General features: G+C 36.4%; 1 protein-coding gene across 1 annotated transcript; it reads right to left on the bottom strand.

Annotated features, from left to right (window-relative positions):
• Window positions 1–1884: 1884 nt before the first annotated feature.
• LOC141397521 (uncharacterized) lies at window positions 1885–24062 on the bottom strand. The gene is made up of 7 exons (XM_073973905.1): window positions 23962–24062; window positions 23283–23696; window positions 23137–23213; window positions 20518–20765; window positions 14733–20336; window positions 13141–13749; window positions 1885–7736 (listed from the first exon to the last, which is right to left on the bottom strand). Exons 2-7 carry the CDS (start codon window positions 23447–23449, stop codon window positions 6456–6458), a joined length of 7986 nt encoding a protein of 2661 aa, XP_073830006.1. The 5' UTR covers window positions 23450–23696; window positions 23962–24062; the 3' UTR covers window positions 1885–6455.
• Between the last annotated feature and the right edge of the window lie 394 nt (window positions 24063–24456).

The raw sequence follows: 24456 nt of genomic DNA, 5'->3' as shown, positions 1-24456 counted from the left end.
ACTGTGGAATTCGTCATATTCAAGACTCTCGGAATTTTTAAGCCGATCTCGCAGATTGAAACTGTACAAGAATATTGTATTGTTGTAGCCCCATGATCACCTGAGAAGTGCTTTTGATTGCTCCCAAATCCTTGAATAATTCACTCGGAATTTTTCGCACGGAAAATAATTTTAAAAAGTGAAATTCTTTTAAAATCAATATTTTGAAACATTGAAACCCTACTAGAATCTACTTAATTATGGAATATTTTCGCCGAATCAACAATAAATTCCGCACGGAATTTTTATTCATGATAACCCTGATAGTTATTTATATACAGTCCAAAGGAGTTTTGGATATGGTTCAGGGTTGTACCGACGTATTTAGATCTCGATATAAAATACCTTCTTTTATAAGCCCTGAGTGTTCTCTTACAGAAGACAACAAAGTCTTCCCATAGAAGTCTAAACGGTTTTGTTATAGAAGAGAAATTGTGCCTTCGAACTGACTTGGTTTGGTTTGGTTTTAGGACGCGCAGCTACCGTTGTTGGCAGCTACTTCACTCGGAGACCTTGAGGTCCATTGTGATCATCCTTAAAGAAACTGCTTGTTGTGGTTGGGTTATGTGTGGTGATGATAGATACTGGATTGTTGCGGATTTGTTGTAAAAGTTGAGTATGTAGGTGATGCTGCGATGATGGATGTGAGTTTATAGGTTGTTGCTGAGGTTGTAATGGTGGATGTAAGTTTATGATTGTAGAGTTGTTTTGATGGGTTGGATGTAAAGATGGTGGATGTAATGATGGAGGTTGTAATGGTGGATGTAAGTTTATGAATGTAGAGTTGTTTTGATGAGTTGGATGTAATGATGGTGGATGCTGATTTATAAGATGTTGAAAGTGGTGACTGCTTTATTCTGAAGTAATAAGAAGTGATTGGTCTGTTCCAGTTTGTTGATGTAAAGTTATTTGATGTGATGGGTGCGATGAGTAATGTATATGGATGCGCGGCTGCTGTGATTGTGACAAAGATGATGATGTAGTGGGTGTGGTGTGGGTGTGTTGCCGCTGAGTTGTTGTTCAGTGTTGAGCCGATTTTCAATCCCCCTGTGTGAAGGAGAAAGAAAAAACAAAGATTAATTAGTTTTGTTTGCCAGCCATGTGAGGTTTTTGGCAAATTGGTACAAGTAGATGGGGTCTATGTCGGAGAAGAAAGTCAGAGTATTTATCTCATATCTACCGAAGAAGCGATGTCTCCTCGTGAGTAACGAGGGGCACCTACATAGTAGATGTTCGACCGTCTCTGTTTCTTCTGGATCTTGACATAGCCTACAGTAGTCTACACTACTGTTGTCCCATCTAGAAGTTAGGGACCTGACCATGTTGTGACCGGTAATGAGACCTACAGTGATCTTTATCCCTAACTTATTTAGTGAGAAAAGAGAGTTGGTTCTAAGCTGAGAATAGCTGGGCCAGATTGCCTTGGATACCTTACAGCCAGTTTCCATTTGCCATCTTTGCCCCGCTTTCTCGAGGAAGTAACCTCGAAGTTTCCGGATGTAATAGCACTTTGGTGGTCTGATAGATAACTCGACTGGTAAGTCAGTCGACTGAGAGCCACCCCGTGCTAGTTCATCCGCCTCTTCGTTTCCCTTTATATCACTTCGAACTGACTTTCAGAAGGTATTTTTTATAGAAGAAAAACATATTCTTGGCGGAGATCAAATGGTCTTCTTGTCTTGTCATTAAATATCAACAAAATATCTTATAGAAGATCAATAACAATAGAAGTCCAAAGTATCTTCCCTTGCAGCATCAAATGGTCTTTATATAGAAGAAGACCTAACCAAAGAGAACAAAAGATCTTCCAATAGATAAACAATTCAAAGGTAAGGCTAACAGCAATTATTTTTTTAAATTCTTTTATTTTCTTTATATATATATATATATATATCGACTTATGTGTGTATACATACATATGTACTACATTTATATAGATTTATTTGTATGTTGTTGTTATTTTTATTTATGTAGCGTTTACTTAAATAAACATAATGTATCAAAGTTTGTAAATTAATATAATTATAGTAAAACATTGTACAGAGATAAAGGAGAGGAAAGAAGGTTAAGAAGGAGGTAAGAATTAAATATAAAAAAGAATAAATATTCATGGACAAAAACTATTAACAACGACTACAGTTGTATTGTTAATTACTAGAACTTCTGGGTATTTAAATTCTTTATCTATGTACATGAGTTTTTGAAGTACATACACGTAAAACACATTGCTGCAAATGTCTTTTAATATCATTGACATTTGTTTGCAATATTTTGCAAAAATCCATTCTCACCTTCCACACTCTCCCTCTCTGTGTTTGAATTCTTCTTTTTGTATTATTGTGGGTTTTTTGTTTTAAATAAATTTCTATTAAGGCTTTGAAATTCCTAATTTGTTTATTATTTTACATTAATTATTAAAAATATATGTATGTTTGTATTTATTTATGCATAATGTTGTTTCAAAAGTTTTTTAGGTTAAGTTTCTTTTGTTATTTTTGTGTTTTTTTAATTACAGTAAAAAATCAAATCTAATTGAAATTGTAATACATTTTAAATGTAAAGAACTTCATTATTTTGTTGTTGTTATGATAATTATCCTATAGAACTTATGAAAATAGAACAATAAACTATAAAGAATAAAATTAAAATGTATATTATTTAAGTTACGTTACATTTTTTATTATTTTAATTTATTTTATACTAGACGAAACTAATAATAAGAACTGATGATACCCTAATATTACTACTACTATTTTGTGGTTTTCATTGGAGTTAATATTAAATTAAACATTTACAGCTTATAAACTATTTTTAGAGTTTAGATTTTCTTTAAAGTCCAATTCTCAATGATCAGTGATGGGAAATTTCCCACTTTAAATATCTCGAAATAGAAATCTGAAACAATATCCACGAATTATTCTGTTCCATAATCCCGTTTTCCACATGTAATCATTTAAAAATGGACTGATTTGTTGTTGTTGTATTCATGTGAAAAATTATGAATATGTAGTTAGTAAGTCCCGGTCCACAATAGAGTGATTTCATTGAAAAAATTCATGAAATTATGCGTCTCTAGATCGAGTTCCATAGTAAAGTAATATCATGAAATTGCTGTAGTGGGGAACTCGATCTAAGAACACCTAATTTCATGACATTTTTCAATGAAATCACTCTAGTTTGGACCGGGAATTGTTTTTTATATTATAAATATAGAAATTTGGTTTGAAAACAAATATCGTAAATATTACGATATTATTGCTGAAATAGGTTCGTTCACTTCTAGTTCAAAGAATACAACAATAAAGTTGGGTAATTTTTAGTAGTCTCACAATTGTTGGGTAGTTTTTATCTAAGCAAGAAAATTGCAGGTTTTTAAATACAAAATAGAAGACTATGTAACACCTCAATTCGTAACTTTATTCAGTAGTCGGATTCTCTAACTCATTTTTTGTGTTATCGACAAGATTCGATAACATTATAACGCAAAAATATGAATGAAAGTTCGAATAAAAGTTGACAGCACTGTTGCTGTCGGTAGAACTTTACGTCTAACTTTTATTGGTCGCTAACTTACAGAACAATATCGTTAATTACCGAAATTATAAACATTTTAATTTTAACGATTTTTGTCGGTAACTCAAAAAATAAATTAGAGAATAGCACTACAGATAGCCCAAAATAATATGTAAATAAAATAAATAATTAACCAATATAGTGTAAATCATATGTGTGATCATACTTAGGTCCAAACTAGGATCAATTTAATCCAGGTACGTGGCAGGGATATCGGTCCGAGGGTCTTGCTTCCAACAGGTCACATTTTGTCCAATGGGTTCAAAATATGTATGGCCTTTAAGATAATATACAAAAGTTGACCTATTCATTAGGGCGGGGCGATTAGTATGGAAGGAAAAAAATCTTAATGAGCGCTTCGCGTTTCCGTTTCTTGGGGTTGTACTGAACAAAAAAATTTTGACTAGTATTTTTTTCTTTTTCGCTCATATTTCGTAAACTGATTTGAAATTTTGACTCAAAAGTAAAGGTGTAGCTATTAATTAGAAAAACTTTTTTATGGTAAAAAAGTTGTCACGTTTTTGGGATATTTTTGCCTATAACAGCCAAACCATTGAGATTTTCGAACCAATACTAAGACAAAAATTGTTGCCAATACAGTAGTTAAGAGCTCTCTAGTACATAGCAATAGCATTGGAACGCTCCTTCAAGCTGTTCTGGCCTTGTGAAAATGCAAAGTTTTCGTGAAAATATTGATAAATAACCAAAATTTTCACACGAAACAAGGCCAAAACTGCCCGAAGCAGCTTTCAAATGCTTTTGCTAAAACTTTACAAAATACGAGCCCAAAAAATTTGCAAATTTAAAAAAACTGGAGTCAAATTGTGGAGGCTCGATTTTCACTGTTGTGGACTTGTGACCCAATTAGGACCATCGTATGTCCTAAATTGGCTACAGATGCACTTATATTAGGCCAACAATTGCACAATAGGGTTCAAGACGTGAATCAGATTCACGTAAAATTAAACATTAAGATCAACACGTGGCCCAAATCAAAATGTAGACAAACCTAGGGAACAGAGATGGTTCGTGAGATATTTTTTAGGGTTTACAAATTGTCACATACCTGTATAAAACGTATAAAAAGTAGTAAAACTTTAAAAAGTTGTGATTCAAATGGGGCTGGTCTCAAGTTTATGAATGAGCTGTATTTGTAATAAGCTGTGTTGCGGTTTTAAGGCAAGAACTGCTACTATCCAAACTGCACCGCACCATGTCATAGAGGGAAAGTTTATAAAGGCATTAAAGGCGCAGATATGAAGTCTTTGTGTGGCCTAGCTGGAAGGTACTTGTGCACATCGAATGAATGATGAACAGATTGCTGCATCTTTGAGAGAGAGCTTCCTGAGGGATTATACTAGCAGATTTCGGAACACCCTTTTCAGGAAAGTTTAGAGCTATCAACATTGACGAACACGAAACACTTTTTCTCATGGGGCATGGGGATATTAAGTCAATGAACGCCAACAATAGGTTTTTTGTGTATTATTTGAGATCTTCGGGACCGAAGTAGGCCTTAACCGCAACAAACGTGTGAGACCGGACTTGCGTGTGTTTTTCTTCACTGAGGTGAATTATATTGCAATTATATGATATTGCAATTGTTCTAAAATCTTTCAGTTTATCCAGTTCCGTGCCCTTGGAGTCCGTCGGTATTCATGCCCTCTTCAAGTCCATGTCTACTACACACGTTTACATTGGGGATTATTCTGAACCTAAATACCCCATCAGTTTTCTCACTCTCTTTTTAAAGTTGAAATGACGGAAAAACATAACTCACGGGGAATTTTCGTTCAAAAATCTCAAAGACCTTCAGGCGTGATTTCCTGAATTAGACTGTGTAATTCATTTTCAGTATTGCTTTTCCGTCTGAAAGCACATAATCTTCTATAGTTTGTTGTTGTTGTCAAAAATCCATTGATTTTGTATAGGTATATGACGTTTCCGACGTATTTATTATTCGTCGGAAAAGTTTGTCATATACCCACACTTTCTGACAAGCCATCTCTGGTGGAAGTTGGGCTCACCGAACAACAACAACAAAAAAAAAAAAAAAAAAACCGCAGCGTCTCCTTTTTATGAAAAAAGGAAAATGGTTGATGAACCTGTACCTATTTTGTATGGTATGGAGCAAGGTCTACCTTTTGAAACTAAGTACTTTAGTGTTATTCTTGACTTAATAGGAGTGAGTGGGCTCTGGGCAGACCACTTCCTGAAAGCCTATATTTGATGGGTCGAAGATTGAAGATGACACGGGAGCTGGTGTGTATTGCGAAGAACTGAACATCAGATGCTTGTAAAAACTTAAGGACTGCAGTATTTTTCAGGCAGACGTTTCTGCAGTGCTAAAAGCTTTAGATCTACTAGTAGGACCTTGCAGATAGGATAATCACGGTATAAATGGATAGACAGGCTGCTCTTAAGGCGTTCAAATAACAAAGTAAATGCCTTTGGAAAATATGTTCTGGAATTGGAAAAGACAAATCGGTGGTAAAATGATTTTTTATTCGCATTATGGTTCTGCCAGATGTTGGCAAGATAAACTTAAATGTATTAAAGTTGTCGCTGGTTTAAAATAATAATTTTAATGATAAATATTCCGCTTTTAGTGCATTACCTTCTGACGAAAACACATACATAAAAACTAGAAGAGTTACATAGTCTCCTTGTGTTTGTTATTGGTTTGTTAAATAAAATATCCATTATTTACAGTGAAATATAACAATATCAAAACATATTATGCCATTTCTTACTAAGCTGTGCGAAGAAATTTAAATTACAAAATATAATTTTTCGTCTTTCTAAATTCTTTAATATACACCTTCTTGCGCTCATTTTAATTTTTAATCATTGAAAATACGTGATTCGCCTGCCAGAGCAGCTGTGGCCAAGGCAGCTGCTGTTGCCTGACTGGTGGCTGGACGATGTGCTACAAATTGTAGTATTTCATTAAGTGGTCCAGCCGATGTTACTTTTGAGGCAATATTAGGATCTGTCACAGTTATGGGTAGACCCAATGACGATGTTATGGAAGATGGCTGGGCGGTGACACCAATAGCAGCTAGACTATCGTCAAGATTTGTTGGTGTACCACCAGCTTCACCCATAACAATATTTGATGGTGTTACCATTGACATTGTTGGCGGTACAGTTATACAATGTGGCACCGAGTGTAGCCGGCTATTGGATGGTACCTCTAATGTTGACATAATGGGTGATTGATCCAAGACAGCATTAGTTACCACAGCCGGTGGTGTGAGATGGGGTGGTGGTACTAATGGTGTGGCGCCGGTGGGGGTGGCCTGTTGAAATATTACACCTTCCGCTGCCTCCACAACGCTACCATCTTCAATTAGCTGTAATGCTTGTGTGGTATCAATTGTCAAGACGCCATTGTCATATAAATCGGAACCAGCCATGGCGACGGCAATAATATCATTGTTAACACCCGAACTATTGGCAATTTCCAACACTTGCTGTTGTTCCTGCTGCTGTTGTTGCATATAAAGAGCCTGTAATACTTCATGAGTTAGAACATATTCTGTACCATCTTCCGATATTAGTTGAGTATTTGTATCTGGATTGGCTAACAGGTGAGCAAATGTGGCTGCATCTAATAGCACTTGTTGACCTTCGATATTCAAGAGAATACCGTTGTTTGCGGAATCATCGGTTCCATCTACTAATGTTGTGTTTCCATTAGCCTCCGAAATATCATCTAGGTAATCTTGCTGTATTGCCACAGCACTACCACCACCTCCATCATCCGCGGAAGTATGAGACATCTGCATTAATGAATTATCATTTTTATGATCGCCGCTTATGGAATTGTTATGCATGTCATCATTTGATTTATTTTGATCCATTAGTTCATCTTGAGTATTTCCATCTCCTTTCGATTCGTTAAAGGTAGTCTCGGCCACAATTAGCTTAGGTCCAGCTTCTAATACTTCTGCGGGTATGGGTACCAATTCATTTAACTGATGATTCAGATACAGCGGTACATTATCGACAGGTTTATATGTATTACCATGAACTTTACAGAGTAAAAATGTTTCTGTATAACCGGGATACGGTTGGGTTGGTAAAGCTATTAGTTGTGTATTCGAGTCGATGACATTTTCCTAAAATGAAAAAATAGCAATAGAAAAAATTGAGAAAAATGTATATGATATTCAAAAGTGAGGTTATGCATCACTGATAACTCCTAAAAATCTTTACAAAATCCTTATTTACTCCCAAAAAATAAAAAAAGTCTACGTACTGTGGTCTCATAGGTTTTTGTGGCGCGAGTGTTGTTACCTTTCCCTTCTCGACTAACTAGAAGAAGAAATTCGTACGTCCAAGCGATATTATGCTTATCGACAGCAGTTGATATACATCTAAGGGAAGGAAGAAGGCCTCAGAAAGAATTTGGTTGATTTGAAAACCAGATTTCGGATTGATTGCAGCACTGCATCTATGATCTCAGCATTTATTTTATCTTTTACATTTATTTCAATAATTTAAAATTAATTGTCGTTTTTTGCTTCTCCCTCATAATTCAAAACAATGCGAGAATGCGAAAGGGAGAAATTTCTCACCTCTGGAATTTCTTCCATGTAGACATTCAAATTACAAAGAACATACACAGTCTTACATAAGTATACATACGCCCCATAAATCTCGGGTTTTAGAAAAAGTAATGATATTTATGAAATTCCAAGTACACAGGTTTATTTCATCTCACTAATAAACAATATTTAATACAACAAAATATATTCCATAATATAAATAACGGTAAATTTTACAAAAACCAAAAAATTATACTTACAAAAGTATACATACGCCCCAAGGAAATATGAGTATTATCGTACAATTTATGGAATTAGCAGCAAAATTTATACATTTTATTGTTTTGGCGAATGTGTCTGGGTGTCCGAGATATATTTTAGAGAAAAAATAATAATTTTTGAGTGTTAAGTGCCGTTATTTAATGCCAAACTTCTTGTATAGCTCGTTAAAGCGGACCCTTGCTGATTTCTTTCCGTTTTAGGTATTTGTGTATACAAAAGCCACAATATTAGTGTCAGATTATAGATTTTGAGATCCTAGAAAGCTTTTTAGTTGACCTTGAGCATAACACACCTTCCTGGGTGTCGATAAATTCACATTTTCCTGGGATATCTCAGGAAGTTAATAGATTCCTCGGAATTCTTGGCTCAAATTATATACAGAAGACCTTGAATTGTGTTTTAATATGGCGTTATATAATCCTTGGACACCAATTGAATCAGAAATGTACAATTATTTTTTTATTTATTTTATTTTTATTTATTTATTCCATAATGTAATAATTAAGCCTCATTAGGCCAAAATTAAAAATTATTACATAACAAATATATGCCTTAACATATACTACTTCAAAAAGATATCCAATTTTTAAATACACTCTCAAAATATATTCAAACTTTCACAAAATACATTCCAATTTCCTGGTTCCCCAACCAAAATGATAACATCAAGAAAAAAGTTTTTTTATGTTAAAAAGTCCGAATCAGTAATAACATTTAAAATAAGCACCAAGGAAAATAAAAAAGCAAAGATTATAAAAGAATACATATACCAAGACCATGTTTATATTATAGCCTTTTTCAGGGTTACCCTTCTTAATGAGGATTTATTTGACGTATACGCAAAGGGTTTAGAAAGTAATCAGTAATTTTTCTTCGAAACACATTGTTTGAGTGAGAAAATATGCGTAACTCAATTGGAAGCCGGTTCCAACACCTCGCAACACGAACTAAAAATGGCCTTTCAAAGGTTGAACAAGATATTAACGGAATTATTATCTGCGGATTTCGGAATGACCGGAAAAATATAAACATTTGTCGAAGAGAATTTGGTATTCCACTTCTAACCATCTTGTGAAAAAAAAGCATGTTACCACGATCAACATAATCCATGAACGAAATTCCCAAAAAACGCTTTGTATGTTCAGAAATATGATCTCGTCTTTTAATATTATAAACGAAACGAACTACGGTATTTACTAGCCTTTTTAATCCTAGCATGTTACAAGACCCAGTTCCAGAAACAATTTCAAGGCCATAACGGACTTGTGGCAGCAATAGAGCATGTGCCAACCTCAGTTTTACCCAATACGGAAAATATATGCTACATGAGTAAATTCTACGCAGAATACCATATATTTTAGAATATATATGATTAACATGTAACCCAAAATCCAAGTTTCTGTCTATATGAATACCCAAGCACATATAACTGTCAACAAACTCTATCCTATGTTGGCCCAAAAAGACATCCAGGGAAACATTATTATTGCCAAACAAAATAGCCTTCGTTTTAGAGGGGTTAATTGTAAAAGAGTTGTTATTAGTCCAATTCAAAGTTGTTTCTAAACAAGAATTGATTTTAGCCTCTAAAACATCAGGACTATCTTGTCTGGCATTAAAAAGTAAAAGAATGTCGTCCGCAAAGAAGAACGGAGTACAAATATTTGGATCCAAGTGCTGCGACAGATCATTCAAGTACATAACAAATAGCAACGGTCCAAGGACCGAACCCTGGGGAACACCCGACGTCAAAAAAGCAATATTAGATTTCACACCATTCAGCTCCACAAATTGAGATCTATCAGTCAGGTATGACAAGATCAAACGACACGCAGATTTCGAAAAATTGAACAGACTATGTAGCTTTCTAATCATTATTTCATAAGAGATACAGTTAAAAGCCTTTGTCAAGTCTAGTGAAACTAATGAAGATAACCTTCCCGCATTAGCATTGTATCTCACCAATTCAGTAACATGAAGCAATAAAGATGTAGTACTGTAACCCTTACGAAACGCATGTTGATTTTCAAACAAACAATCATCAATATGTAGCATAACCTGTTCCTTCATCAAGTGCTCACAAAGCTTCGATAAAACGGGCAAAATCGAAATGGGCCTTAAATCATTCGGACAATTCACAGCAGATGTTTTTGGTATAGGAACTACCCTTGCTGTTTTCCATGCCATAGGAAAAAACTGATGCAGTAAGAATTGTATTCATTAGATCTACAATTATGTCCGCTATGTATGGAAAGATCACATTTAAAAATTTTACCGAAACATTGTCCACGCCCACAGCCTTTGACTTTATTTTATTAAGAGCTAGCGCAACTTCGTCAAAACTGACACATCGAAACGAGAAAGAACCATTTGAATCCGAGAGCATACTAACATCAACACCATAAGCATCACCAGGAAGAAAAGTATTGGAGAAAAAAGAATTAAGATCATCCAAGTTACCATTATATAATAGACCATCACCACCAACACATCCAGATTTTCTAAGAACCCTCCAAAGTCCATTTGCATCCATTCCACTAAAGTGTTTCACATAATGCTTCCTCTTTTCTCTCCTAATAATAGATTTAGCTTTATTTCTATATCTAGTATACACCTTCCAATTTCTATGAGTTCTATTATAAAGATATGCACGATATGACAGATCTCGCAAAGATCTCACTAAACGTATATCATTACAGTCCATCCACTTGTCGTCCCTTACAGGTATCTTCCTTTTAACGGTTGGAACAAAAGTATGCAACTGGTCCAAAAGCCTAGTAAGCAGTTCACACTTAACATCAACATCGCAAGCAGTGAAGAAATGTGCTAAATTGTACTCAGATAAGTAACATAACAGACCATTCCAGTCAATATTCGAATAATCATAGAAACGTGCAAATTCTTCAGATCTCTCAAACTTGATAGCAAGAGATGAAAATATAAGGGCATGACGAGAAATCGATGGACACTGAGCTTGACCTGAAAAGCAGACTTGCACATCAGGACTCACCAGCATAAAATCAATTAGAGAAGATGACCCATGAGAGATATCAAAATGGGTGGGTCTTGAGTTATGAAAAACAGAGAGACATAATCTAGCACAACAAGACCGGAAACATGTAGCCAACGAGGTGTTAAACAAGTTAGTATTAAAGTCTCCAACAGTTACTATATTCCTATATTTCAAAAAGAGTTCAGCATGAAGTTCTTCAAATTTAGCAATGTCAGCAGGTGGGGGTAAATATACAACACCGAATAAAAATAAAATTATCCGATACTTTCCGACCCTATATTGACGGTAATGGTTATAATACGAAAACTACGTTGTTAACAGTGTAAATTTCATGCTTTTTGGTAGTGATTATATTTTGATGCTTTGGGAGCAGGTTTTTAACAGAATATTTCACATTTCTGATTCAATTGGTGTCCAAGGATTATATAACGCCATATTAAAACACAACTCAAGGTCTTCTGTATGTAATTTGAGCCAAGAATTCCGAGGAATCTATTAACTTCCTGAGATATCCCAGGAAAAATGTGAATTTATCGACACCCAGGAAGGTGTGTTATGCTCAAGGTCAACTAAAAAGCTTTCTAGGATCTCAAAATCTATAATCTGACACTAATATTGTGGCTTTTGTATACACAAATACCTAAAACGGAAAGAAATCAGCAAGGGTCCGCTTTAACGAGCTATACAAGAAGTTTGGCATTAAATAACGGCACTTAACACTCAAAAATTATTATTTTTTCTCTAAAATATATCTCGGACACCCAGACACATTCGCCAAAACAATAAAATGTATAAATTTTGCTGCTAATTCCATAAATTGTACGATAATACTCATATTTCCTTGGGGCGTATGTATACTTTTGTAAGTATAATTTTTTGGTTTTTGTAAAATTTACCGTTATTTATATTATGGAATATATTTTGTTGTATTAAATATTGTTTATTAGTGAGACGAAATAAACCTGTGTACTTGGAATTTCATAAATATCATTACTTTTTCTAAAACCCGAGATTTATGGGGCGTACGTATACTTATGTAAGACTGTGTATTTACTAAAGAAAATCTCAGCCAAAGTAACCAAGTTATTAACATAACCACACCTTTTAAAAATATTTAAAATATATGAATACTTTAAAAAAATTTAAAAAAAGTCTACGTATTGCGGTCTCATTTTTTGCACGAGTATTCCCCTTCCCCTCCTGAACTAACTAGAAGAAGAAATACGTGCGTCCAAGCGCTATTATGCTTATCGAAAGTAGTTGATATATAAGGGAAGAAGGCCTCAGAAAGAATTTGGTTGATTAGGGACCCAGATTTTGGAAATATAACATCAGATGCATTGCAGCACAGCATTTATGATCTCAGTAATTATTTCATGATTTATGTTTATTTCAATAATTTAAAATTAGTTGTCCTTTTTTGCTTCTTCCTCATAATTCAAAATAGTGCGAGAAAGTGAAAGGGAGAAATTTTAAATCTTTGTAATTTTTCCATGTAGACATTGAAACTACAAAGAACATGTTTTCTAAAAAAATGTCCTCGAAAGGGAACAAGTTATTAACATAACCACGCTTTTTAAAAATATATACTGCGCTTGGAATAAATTACATTTTGTGTGGAGCCATTATCATAGCGAAATATCTGTAGCAAAATACTATTTTAAATTTTATCGTACTTACATCTTCTCGTGAATTAGCCGTTGTTATGATGAAACCTTCGTTGGCTTGTTGTGGTACTACAGGTTGTAGTACAATATTTTGTGGATTTGCTAATTGAGTGATAACTTGTTGTGCCTGTTGTTGTTGTGGGGGTGTTGGTTGTATTACTAATTGATTTACCGCAGCCACCGTTTGTGGCGATTGCTGATGACTAGTGGCAGTCGTTGCCGCTACAGACGCTGTTGCTGCTGCTGATTTATGGGGTTTTCTCGTTCGATTTGATTGGGTATTTAAAATAATTGACGCTGATTGATTTTGTGGCTGCTGTTGTTGTAATTGCATTAGTTGTTGTTGTGCTGTTGTTATTTGATTGTCAGAGATTTTTAAATGATCTCGCGGCATTTTATTTTCTGGTGGGTTATCGGCCGCGCCGTCTGCTGTCGTGGATCGTTGGTCGTCCGCTGTTGTTGTTTTACATTGAGATGCTTTACGCTTCATGTTACGACCATTTGCAGTTTTAGTTGAGGAGGTGGTGTGTTTAGCAGCATCATGATTCGGGAATAGTTTTCGGGGCTGTCTTTCTGTTGTATTCACATTTGAAGAAGAGTCCGTTGATAATCGTGATGAGGACTGTAATAAAAAATGGATGTTGGTGTAAGTGCAATCGCAATGAAGATGGTCAACTGTTTAATAACCATTTCCCTATATTAGCCGGTGGTCACACACAGCAAGTTTTGAAGGGGGAGAAAGTGAGTTTTTGATGAAGAGAGTTGAACATTCTTAAAATGTAAAGATCTAAAGAAAAATGCCTTGCAGTATTGCAGTGTGTGACCCCCAAATAAGCTATATCCATGATGCATAAACTGCAAATACAACAATATGACTATTTTGAACAAAATCCCTCCATGCTGTCAAAATATGTATATGTTTACGTTTTCATTCGATTATTTCACAATGAATTTGACAGGTTGGAGGAAAGTATTGCACCATGGGTATAGATTAGGGTGGGGCGATTTGATATTCTAAGAGGCGCTTCGCGTTTCTGATTCTGGTGATTGTACTGAGCAAAAAAGTCACTAGACCACACGCCTACGGTGAAAATCAAGCTTCCACAATTCGACAATACTTTGCTATGTACCACACAGCTCTTAAATATTGTCTTGGCGAAAATTTTTTTCTTAATATTGGAAAATCTTATTGGTTTGGCTGTTATAGACCACAATATAATATATACATTCACAAAAAAGGTTGAATCATTTTTAACATTTTGACCATGAAAACCAAGTTTTTTTCGAAGCAATTGTAGCCCGAGACAATAGCTACAAATTTACTTTTGAAAATAAGTAAACATTTTAAATAGTTTACGAAATATGACCAAAAGAAAATTTGCAAGTTTCCCAAAAAAAAAAAAAAAAGAAAAAAACTTGCAAGTCAAATTGTGGAAGCTCGATTTTCACCGTAAACATATAGTCTTGTGCACTTTTTTGCCCAGTACAATTCCAAGAATCAGAAAAGCGAAGGGCCCATTAAGATGTTTTTCTTTCAATACTAATCGCCCCACCTTTGTATACAACCATTGCATCAGAAATTTAATGAACCATTAAACTACTTACCTCATCTGCAAGCAAATCCTTTATGAGGTCCTCATCATTTGCTGGTGGATCATTGCTTATTGGTCGTTGTATTAAAAATGATGTTATATTCTCTTCAACGGACGATCTACGTCGCCGGCATTCTAATGTGGTCTTTAAATCCTTGGCAAAATCGCTTGTTTTTGATATTCTATCAATGTCCGGCATTGTCATTTTACGTTCAGCGGTACGTGTTAAGGGTTTTGCAGTGAAGGCTGCGAAAGCACTAGATGTAGTAGTTGGTGGGGATTCTTCAAAATCATAGACCTGACAATTACGTGTACTGCCAAATTCGGTTGTATCAAAACATATCGTTTGACGACGTTTAATAGACGATTGTTTTCGATTTATTATAGATTTTGGTTTTCTAGCAATCGAAGTTGTTGTTGTTGGTGGAGTAATTCGCTTGCTCCAATTCTCACCCAGTTTAACTTCAATTATGATTTTTTGCAAAATATCTTTATTAGTGCTGCTGTCCTTAATATTTTGTTCGGGTGTAACTTCTATTGTTGTTTTTTCTTGGGAGAATGGTGGTTCTATGCTCGAAGTATGTGATTTAATAGATGTTAATTGTGTGGTTTCGGAACTTGTATTATCTTCGCTAACGGTTGGTGATTCATGGTAATTTTTGGGAGTATCCGGTGTTTGTGCCTTTTCTACCACTTCTTTCTCACTGCCTAATGTAGGTTCCTTTTCTTCTGCAATGTCGTTTTGAGTTTCATTTGATGATGTTTTTGTATTATCTAACGTCACATCAACTGGTGTTAACGTTTCCACCTGCTCTTCTATTCCTTCAACATTGCCAGTTGCGGTGGAGCTCACCTTTTCGGGTTGTTCACTTTCTTTGGTGATATATATTTCTGTTGCTTCCATTTCATTGCTTGACGATGGTAATGATTTAGGTTGGACGCCGATATCTGTTTCTTTAGGTGTTTCCTTCATAGATTCTATCGCAAAAACTTCCCTGAGAAGGTAGCTTTCATCTGCAGTTATTTCTGTAGCTTCCACTCCTTTGTTTGAAGATGGTAAAGATTTAGTTATGACACCAATATCTGTTTCTTTAGTGGCCTCCTTAATAGATTCTATCGCAAGAACTTCACTGGGAAGGTGGCTATTAGTGTTACCTTCAATTGAAGTTCGTTGATCACTGGAATCATTTGTTCTTGCCTTGCTGATTGTATCCTCTTTTCTTTGCTTTGATTTCGTAGATGAAATTGGTTCTCCCCCTCTCTTCATTGGTGCTCTGAGTTCTTTAGTCCTTGTGGAGGATTCACTGTTGTCATCTTCGTTATTTTGAATAACTTTTTCCGAGAGATTATCTTCATGGCTTTCTTTAGATTTCACTTCTTCCACAATAGCTTCTAATTCATTATCATCAGTGTTTGGAATAGCATCTTCTGTTGCCTCCAATCTTTCACATTGATTTTCTGAAGATTCTGTGCGTGTTTCAGATTCAGTCACAACATTTGCCATCAACCTTTCCGGTTTATCCCCAGTTTCAGTTAAAGAATCACGATTTTCTTCCAACAATATTTCGTTTTGATGATTATTGTCTTTGGCTTCGATTTTAGCTTCTTCCAGAGATTGCTCCATCTCGCTTTTATTCTCAAAAGTTCCAGCTTCCTGTTCGTCAACTTTATCCAAAGTTGTGCATGTTTCGCTATTAGGTTCCCTTGTGCCATTCTCACTTACTGACACTTCTGTGGTCTCTTTTAGATTCTCTTCATCATCCATATGAATGGTATGTTCATTCATTTCTTGTATATCGATTTTCGTTTCTTCAAGTGTAGCTGGAACTTTTCCATCTTCAAATTCGTGGGATTCTATTATAGTTGTTGCAATATTCTTTTCAGGCTCTTCAATAGGAACTTTAAGTTCATTATTTTCTAAGGTTTCTTGGGGAATTGTGGGTGATTCTTCCATTTCTTTATCAGATACTTCTGATGTTTCAGTAATTGTTGTTGTTGTATTTTCAACTGTCTGAGTAATTTCTGTAGGATTTTCGTCCACAGGTTCTATTGAAGCATTCTTAGAATTTTCAATGTTTTCTGCAGCACTTTCTTCAGTTACTGGTTTGCCTCTCATCTCATCACTATCTATGGTAGTAGAACTTATAACCTTGATAGATAGTTCTTTCTCATCTACCTTCGATTTTTCGTTATCTTGACTAGTTTCTGTTAGTGTTGCATTTAATGTCTCAGGCTTTGTAACTTTGGCTTCATCATTTTCGTCTTTAGTTTCCTGTAGAGCATCCATATCTGGAGTTTTACATTGATCCTCAAGCCCCTCCTCTTCCCCTTTGTTAGAATTTTTCATACGTTCCGCAGATTTCTTTAACAAATCTTTACGTCTGTTTGTAGAAGCTTTACCTTGACGCCGCCTTCGTCTATTGGAGGAATTTTGTAGAAGATTTTCTTTGGTATCAATGTAATCGCTCTCTTTCATATCTTCTGAAATCTTCTTAACATCACTTTCATTGGATTCACTATCTAATGTGTTGTCTGTTATTTCCGGTTGTGGTGTTTCATTTCGGCTAAAGGGAAAAGCGGGTAAACGTTCTTCACTTAACATTGAAGCAGGTGAACCAAATTCAGCTCCAGTATCCGAGGCACAGAGTGAACTGTTCTCATCGACCGGTGAGGTGTTGACTGTGTGACGTTGATTTTGGAGTGTACTGTTCTCATCGACAGGTGAAGTGTTGACTGTGTGACGCTGATTTTGGGGTAATTCTTCTTCCGTTGAAGGTTGTTCTATTTTTGTTGTAATTGGTCGTTTATTGACTATGTCGACATTAGTGGAGATTTCTTCACATTCTGCGCTGCTTGTTGGGGGGATGTCTTGTACTTGTTCGCTAATATTTGTTATTAAGTTATCTTCAATTGTTTCTTCAACTGTCTCTAAACCTTCAACTATTTCTTCAACTACCTCAGTTGCCTCAGTGTGATCAATGTCCATGCTGGACGGTTCAAGCTCTGTTTGATTTCTTTCATCAATTTCTAAGTTAACATCCTTTTCGCTATCGGTTACTTTAAGATTTTTCTCTTCATTAACCTCAATTACTTCATGACGTAGTGGGTTTTCTTCTATTTCACTAACATCTTTAACACTCCTTTGTTCGTTTTCATTTGGAACATCCTGAAGTGTTTCTTCGCCAATTTTCATTTCTTGTTTAATTGCAATACTCAAATCATCTTCTAACATGGAACATGGAGGATGCAGCTGATTATTAAGACTTTTTTCTTTCGTAATTTCCACTTCCTCTGGACAAAAATCTTCAGCTTCATCTTCCTCAATACCTGCTAATGCAGTCAATGTTTGTATGGTAGCAGCCTCCACAAGATTTTCAGGAGATTCTTCTTTAAGTGACTCTTCTTTATCTCCACTTACTTTTGACTCTAAAGGTGGTAGCTTTTCTTCTGCTCCATTTCGGCCATTATATGTCTTATGTAATTTTTCTCGTTCGGTTAGGGTACTTTGTTGTCTTGCTTGTTTTCCTCCTTCTATTGGTAGCTTTTTGGGTGTGGATTCTAATATCTGCATTGAGGCGGCAGAATTGTCTTTGGTTAAACTTTCATCTGTCGATAGAGAATTGTTGAGTGATTCAGTACTTGATTTGCTTTCCACAATACGTGAACGATTGCGTGATTTAAAAATACGTTTGCTACGCTCTTTGATGGGTAGATCTTTAACAGCTATAGTGGCCTCTTCAAAGCTACTCTTGCGACTTAATATTAGGTCAGGAGCAGCTGGTGGTTGTGTTTGTTCCAGCAGAGATTCAATTTCTGCTGCCAATTCTTGATCTTTTTTGGCTCTTTCTTCGTGTTTTTTATTACTAGTACCATCGTCTGCATCTGCCTTGCCCAATTGTTGTTGTAGACATTTCTCATTGCAAAGATATTTCTTTTTAAAGTGAGCCACAGATGTACTTACATTAGTGTGTGAATCTTGCCCCTCCTCTTCTTCATCATCTTGAAAATCAAAACACGAAAGTATTGAGGCAGCCAGGGACTTATCATTTGGTTCCAGATTTTCCATATTACTGTGACGTGACACAGTAAGGTGGTCTGGAGAACTTTTCTTGTTTGGTTGTTTATTAGGGGAGGCCTCCACTACTTCCTCATCATCATCGTTAATGGTAATAATAGGTTCAGTTTCAATTTCCTGCTGTGGGTGCTGTTGCACCACTACATCTACAACTTCCGCCGTAGAGGAGGAATTGGAACTCTCCACCAAATGAATTTCAGTTGAGCCAGGCGCGTTAACGGGTTCTATTATGGACAATTCGTTGTTGAAATCATCCAGAATAACATTGCGACGATCCTTTTTTGGTATGTTGCGTATGCGGCTGGTATTTTGAGTTTTACTAATATCGGGAGTTGATGTTGTTGCTGTCACAACATCCGTGGATGTCAGTTTTAATTTCTCCTGATTATCACTTGCCTCAAGATCTGGTGTTTCATCATCGTCACTCCAATCAGCCAATAACATGTTTCTTATTTCCTCTGCATTACCTTTTGTGCTAGAGGAGGCAGCCTTGTCGTCTGGTGATGTTGATGAGGTGGCAACAGGTGAATTGACATCGTTAGGCAATTCTTGTACTTCTTGTTCCAGCACCATAACAACAGTTTCCTTTTCAACTTCTTCTTCGACATCTTGTTGGAAATCCAAGCTGATAAAATCCCGCTTTTTAGGTATTTTCTTAATGGGTTTAGGGGTTTCCTCATGGAGCATATCCAGAGATTTTATTGTTTTGGAACCATTTAGAACACTGGGTGTCACCGGGGTAATTGCAGCAGTGGCACTTGTAGTAGTAATGGCCGGCGTTACAATTGGTGGAGGAGTTTTACTTACACTTGTTGTTCTGTTATTACGTCTAGAACGTCTGGATGGGATTTCACTGGATGGTGCATCCAGCTCACTTGAAGATGTATCTGAGACCAAAATTGTAGCTGTGCTTGGAGCTGATGGTAATAATATTTTTGATGAATTAAGACTTTCCAACGGCGGCACATCCTTGCTCTTTACTCTGGGATTAGTTGTTGAAACAGGTGGTTGGGGAGTTTTTGAACGATTTTTCTTCGTTAAAATCTCTATACTTGTGGCAGAGGATGTTGTTGCTATTGCGGCTGTTGTTGGGATTTTTGAAAGTACAGGAGGTTTTAGTATATTGATCTTATTTGCTTTGGTATTATTAGTCTCCAGTAATGTGGTGGTGTTAGTTTTATTTTGATTTGGACTTGCCATAATGGAGGGTCCTGCACCACCCATGCTATTTCTATTACTGTGACTTTTCCGATGTAATATCATAACGTTTTGCCGAATACTGGTAAAACCACATAAATTGCAGCGATAATTATTGTTGTTATTTGTGTTGTTGTTGTTGCTGGTTGTAGTGCTGGCATGAAAACGACTCTGGAATGAGCCTAATCCTGATGATATGCTGATATTTTTGGTATTATTTGCTGACGATGACGATGAAGAAGAGTGTTCAATTGTGATTGAGCTTCTCGATGATGACGACAACGAAATGGATGGAACCATTGTTTGTTTATTTGGTGTTATATTCATGATTTTGGTAATCGATTCCTAAGGAAGGAGAAAAGAAAAATGCAATTCAAATTGGTAGATATTTAAGGATAGTTTAATGAAAGAAAAAAAATGTGAAAATTAAAAATTTGTTCCGTCTCACTCCTAACAACTCAGTTGTTCTTTCATTAAAACTTTTTTTGTTTAAATCTGGAAATTGTATTAAAACAGAAATACTTACACAGCTTCTACGTTTTTCACGGTAATCTGTTGTGTTGCCACCACCACCACCACCGGCAATACCGTCACCGCCACCATAACCATCGTTGCCGCTTAAAACAATTGGTTGTCCTAAAATTGCCTTGACAATACTGTCAGGACGATCATTTATAAAAAGTGATGGTGTCGCCTTTTGACGTGTTAATCGCTCAGCGATTTTGACATCTTCGGGGAATTTTTCCATAAATTTATTGCCACTGTTATAAAGAGCTGAAAGAGTTGGAAACGAAAGAAGATTTTAAATTTATAAATTGATGAGCATATACACCCCTTGAAAGTTAGGATGCCATAAACCACAAATAATACAACACTGGCTGTATGCCAATAAGATAATAATTGCACCTAAAAAGTAGATTTCGATGGCGTTTTCCACATAAGTCTTATCTAGATGGTCAGGCGATATATATAGAAGGATCCACGTTGAGCCACAACGCCTGTCATTTAGCATGTATTCGCTTGTTGTATCGGTAACAATAATCACTATTGATCCCCCAATTCCTCGGCAACAGGTCCATCTATGTTTAGCATGTTCAATGAGGACGCCCCTACCAGAATTACCGAGAGTTTCACAGTTCGCCAGACATGACCATCTTGCCACCTGGTCTGACAACGTCACCTGGCAACCCTTTGTTTCTCTTGGGTCAGACCATGTCCCCATAATTGTCTCCATTAGCAGACTGCCCGATTTCATCACCTCTAAACACCGCACTTTTATAATTCATGGGAAATTGGACGAGTTTCAGAGAGCTAAATAAACACCGCATTAGAGATTTGCCCAAGGGCGAAGAGAAGAGTACCACGTCGCATTAGATCTCTTCCCGGCGAGCATGAACCACCACAATTTACAACGGATGATGTAGCGAATGTCATCAGGAACGCTCAATCATCCAAAGTGTTTGGCCCTGATGGAATCTCCATGGTGATGCTGAAACAGCTGGATGAGCTGGGAGTCGAATATCTCGCTAAAGTTTTCGACCTGTGGCTGGCCCCCACATCGTTCCCGAAGTCTGGAAAATGGGCGGGGCAACCAACCTATGCTGTTCGAGGACATAGGAAAAATACCCCCAGCAGTGTTTGAAACTTTGGATATTCAACTATATGCGGCAGTCGTTTGTGGAAATAAGAAGTCGACGAGCCGCAGAGTGAAACACGAAGTTATCCAAAGCGGAACTACGGAACGTTTTAACCTCAACTTTTTTGCAATTTTCACACCATCTATCATGTTGTCGATGCTGTATCTGGTTGGGCGTTACCGCCGTGAGCATCCTTGCCAAAATCTAGTGGACAGGCTTCCCCCATCCAGGCATGTCAGAAGCGATCTTCATGATATAGAGAAATAGAGGTCCAAAGGTACAAGGGAGAACCTCAGGATCAACGAGTCTATCTGGCAGGCTTGATTATGCTTGGAAACCGCAAGTCCTATCGAAATGGCACTAAAGAAAATGTTGTAGCAGTGAAATTTTCTACTAGATTGACTTTAATGGTATTTTCGTACGTTTTGCCATTTTTGAGATATAGAAGTTGAAATTGGGACAATGTACTGACTGTATCGCCTCCTTATAAAACAATGTCATGAAGGGTGCACCTTAACTAACTTTAAATGAAAACTGCTTAAACCTGGAAAATTTTTGCGGATTCTGAAACAGCGATGTTCATAGATGAGAAAAATACAAAATCAGAAAAAATCGCTGGTGGGATTTTTATTTTAGGTTTGCGCGATTTTGCTTGGAAACAGCAAGTTCTATAGAAATGGGACTAAATAAAATGTTGTAATGGATTTTCACTGCTACAACATTTTCTTTAGTCCCATTTCGATACTTGCCGCTTCCAAGCAAAATCAAGAAAACCTAAAACGAATACTTAATACAAAATTTCAGCCATTTCGGTGGGATATTCAGGCCACAAATCCTTGCATATGGCTTTACAAATGCTCATTTTATGCAAATATGTAAAATATTTCAAAATATCTAATCAGATTTTCTCTCTGACCATCCTAACCATGTATGCATTTGCAAAAGGATTCCGCTGTCTACAGATAACTGAAAAATATATTTGAACGAAGATAATTGCGTTGCTACAACAGCACCAAACTTTGCAGGCAGATGAGGTAGTATTGCCTGTGTTTAAGATAAAAATTTCATTGAAAGATCTACATACAAATTTGTCTTGAGGGTTAATATCGGCTTCGTATGAATCATGAGGACTATCGAGTATGAAGATTACGCTGCATGTTACCAAAATGGATGAATATACCCCTACTAAAAATGCATATAGAAATGAGACTTTGGCGGTAATCGTCGCTTTGATCGAGCAAAAAGAATCGAAAAACGTTATATCCAAAATTAGAAAGACAAAGTATGGGTGAGTTTGCAAATCGACTCTTAGCTCGGTTGGCTTGCAGGACAAGAGTTCGCTTAAGGAAATATTATCGCCTTGTTAACCATTGGGAGTGTCCACGACTAGGCTTATTTCAATCCAATATAGCCTGTGTAAATTTGTTTTCTTTATCCCCACCCTAAAACTAACTTAACTTATCCCAACCATACATCCCCTACGGGTTCAAGTTCATTTGCATACTTACAGAATCCTTTCTTGAGAAACTCCTCCTTTTTTGCACTTTGAAATGGATAAATTTGTTTGACATTGCTGACATATTCACTGAAACACAGAAACAAAAACAAAACATATCAAACCAAACAACAAAACATTGCCATGTCCAATACTTACTATGCATCCTCATTGAAAAACTTTACAATGCAGTAAAGTTTACGTTTAATGTGACTGACGGTGCCGTCTGGATGACGATGAGCATCAATTACCTCGCCCGGCCACCAATTATTGCCCAGTTTAACCCACACAATATCACCGTCCTTGTACGCCTGATCGTCTGACATCTTGACACACGACTTGTTGTGTTGACTACTTGGGTCGTTCGTTCCTTACTTACTGTACTGTTAATTCAATAGTTCACTTCCTCCTCATCAACAAAACAACGGCAATGGCGAGAGGAGGGTTAGAATTGAAGGAAAATTATTGAGTTAGTAATATCCTTTTTCTATTTCCTGTTGTGACGTCAACATGGACGTCATAGTCGTGGGTGTTGAATTATTTTGTCGTTTCATATCTCTCACATGACTTGTGCTGGAAAAAATCATAGGATGTTATATTGAAAATAGAAAAAAATCAAATTTGTAATTTTTATATTACGCTTTGGATACAGCATCTTTTCCAAGGATAATATAATGATGAGCTACCAACATATTGATAAGAGATTCTATTTCTCAGAAAATTTTCCTTTTTGGTTTATAGAGTAACAATAGGGGCCAAATTCAAGGAAATTTACATACATAGTTACATCTTTACAGTTCGGATAATTTTAAAATGTAGTTTTTTAGTCCATACTTACCATTGGTTTCCACCGTGGTACATTGGCTAGTAGGTCCACTTTGCACATTAAATGCCCGGTTTAGATACCCAGGCCAGAGTAATTTCCTGTAAATATTAAACATCTCTACAAGTGGTCTAAGTGGTCAGAGACAAGGTCCTCAAGTCCCTAGCCGGCAGCACTTGGGGTGCAGATAAACTTTGTTGATAGCATATAACGCGATAGGTCGGTCTGTGTGAATTTAGTAGATACGCATTGGAAAGAAATTCAAACTTGTCAGAATGCCCCCCATGAGAACAGCAACAGTGTGCCTCCTCATGTCTTCAGAGGACCATCTACATGAGGAGACAAAGATTCTTCCAGTACAGCAACACAATGGCATGCAGTACTTGCTCGGGTGTTACCGTGAGAGCCATCCCAATCACCATCTGGTGTGTAGGCCGAACACACCCAGGCACATCAGGAAGGATATCCACGTTCTAGAGGAAGAGGTCCAACGATACAGGAGAGAACACC

Source organism: Musca autumnalis, unplaced genomic scaffold, assembly GCF_047663935.1.
Source record: "Musca autumnalis isolate F117 unplaced genomic scaffold, ASM4766393v1 scaffold_3, whole genome shotgun sequence".
Classification (NCBI taxonomy): domain Eukaryota; kingdom Metazoa; phylum Arthropoda; class Insecta; order Diptera; family Muscidae; genus Musca; species Musca autumnalis.
Note: the sequence above shows the minus strand (reverse complement) of the source record. Positions and strands in the feature narration are given on the sequence as shown.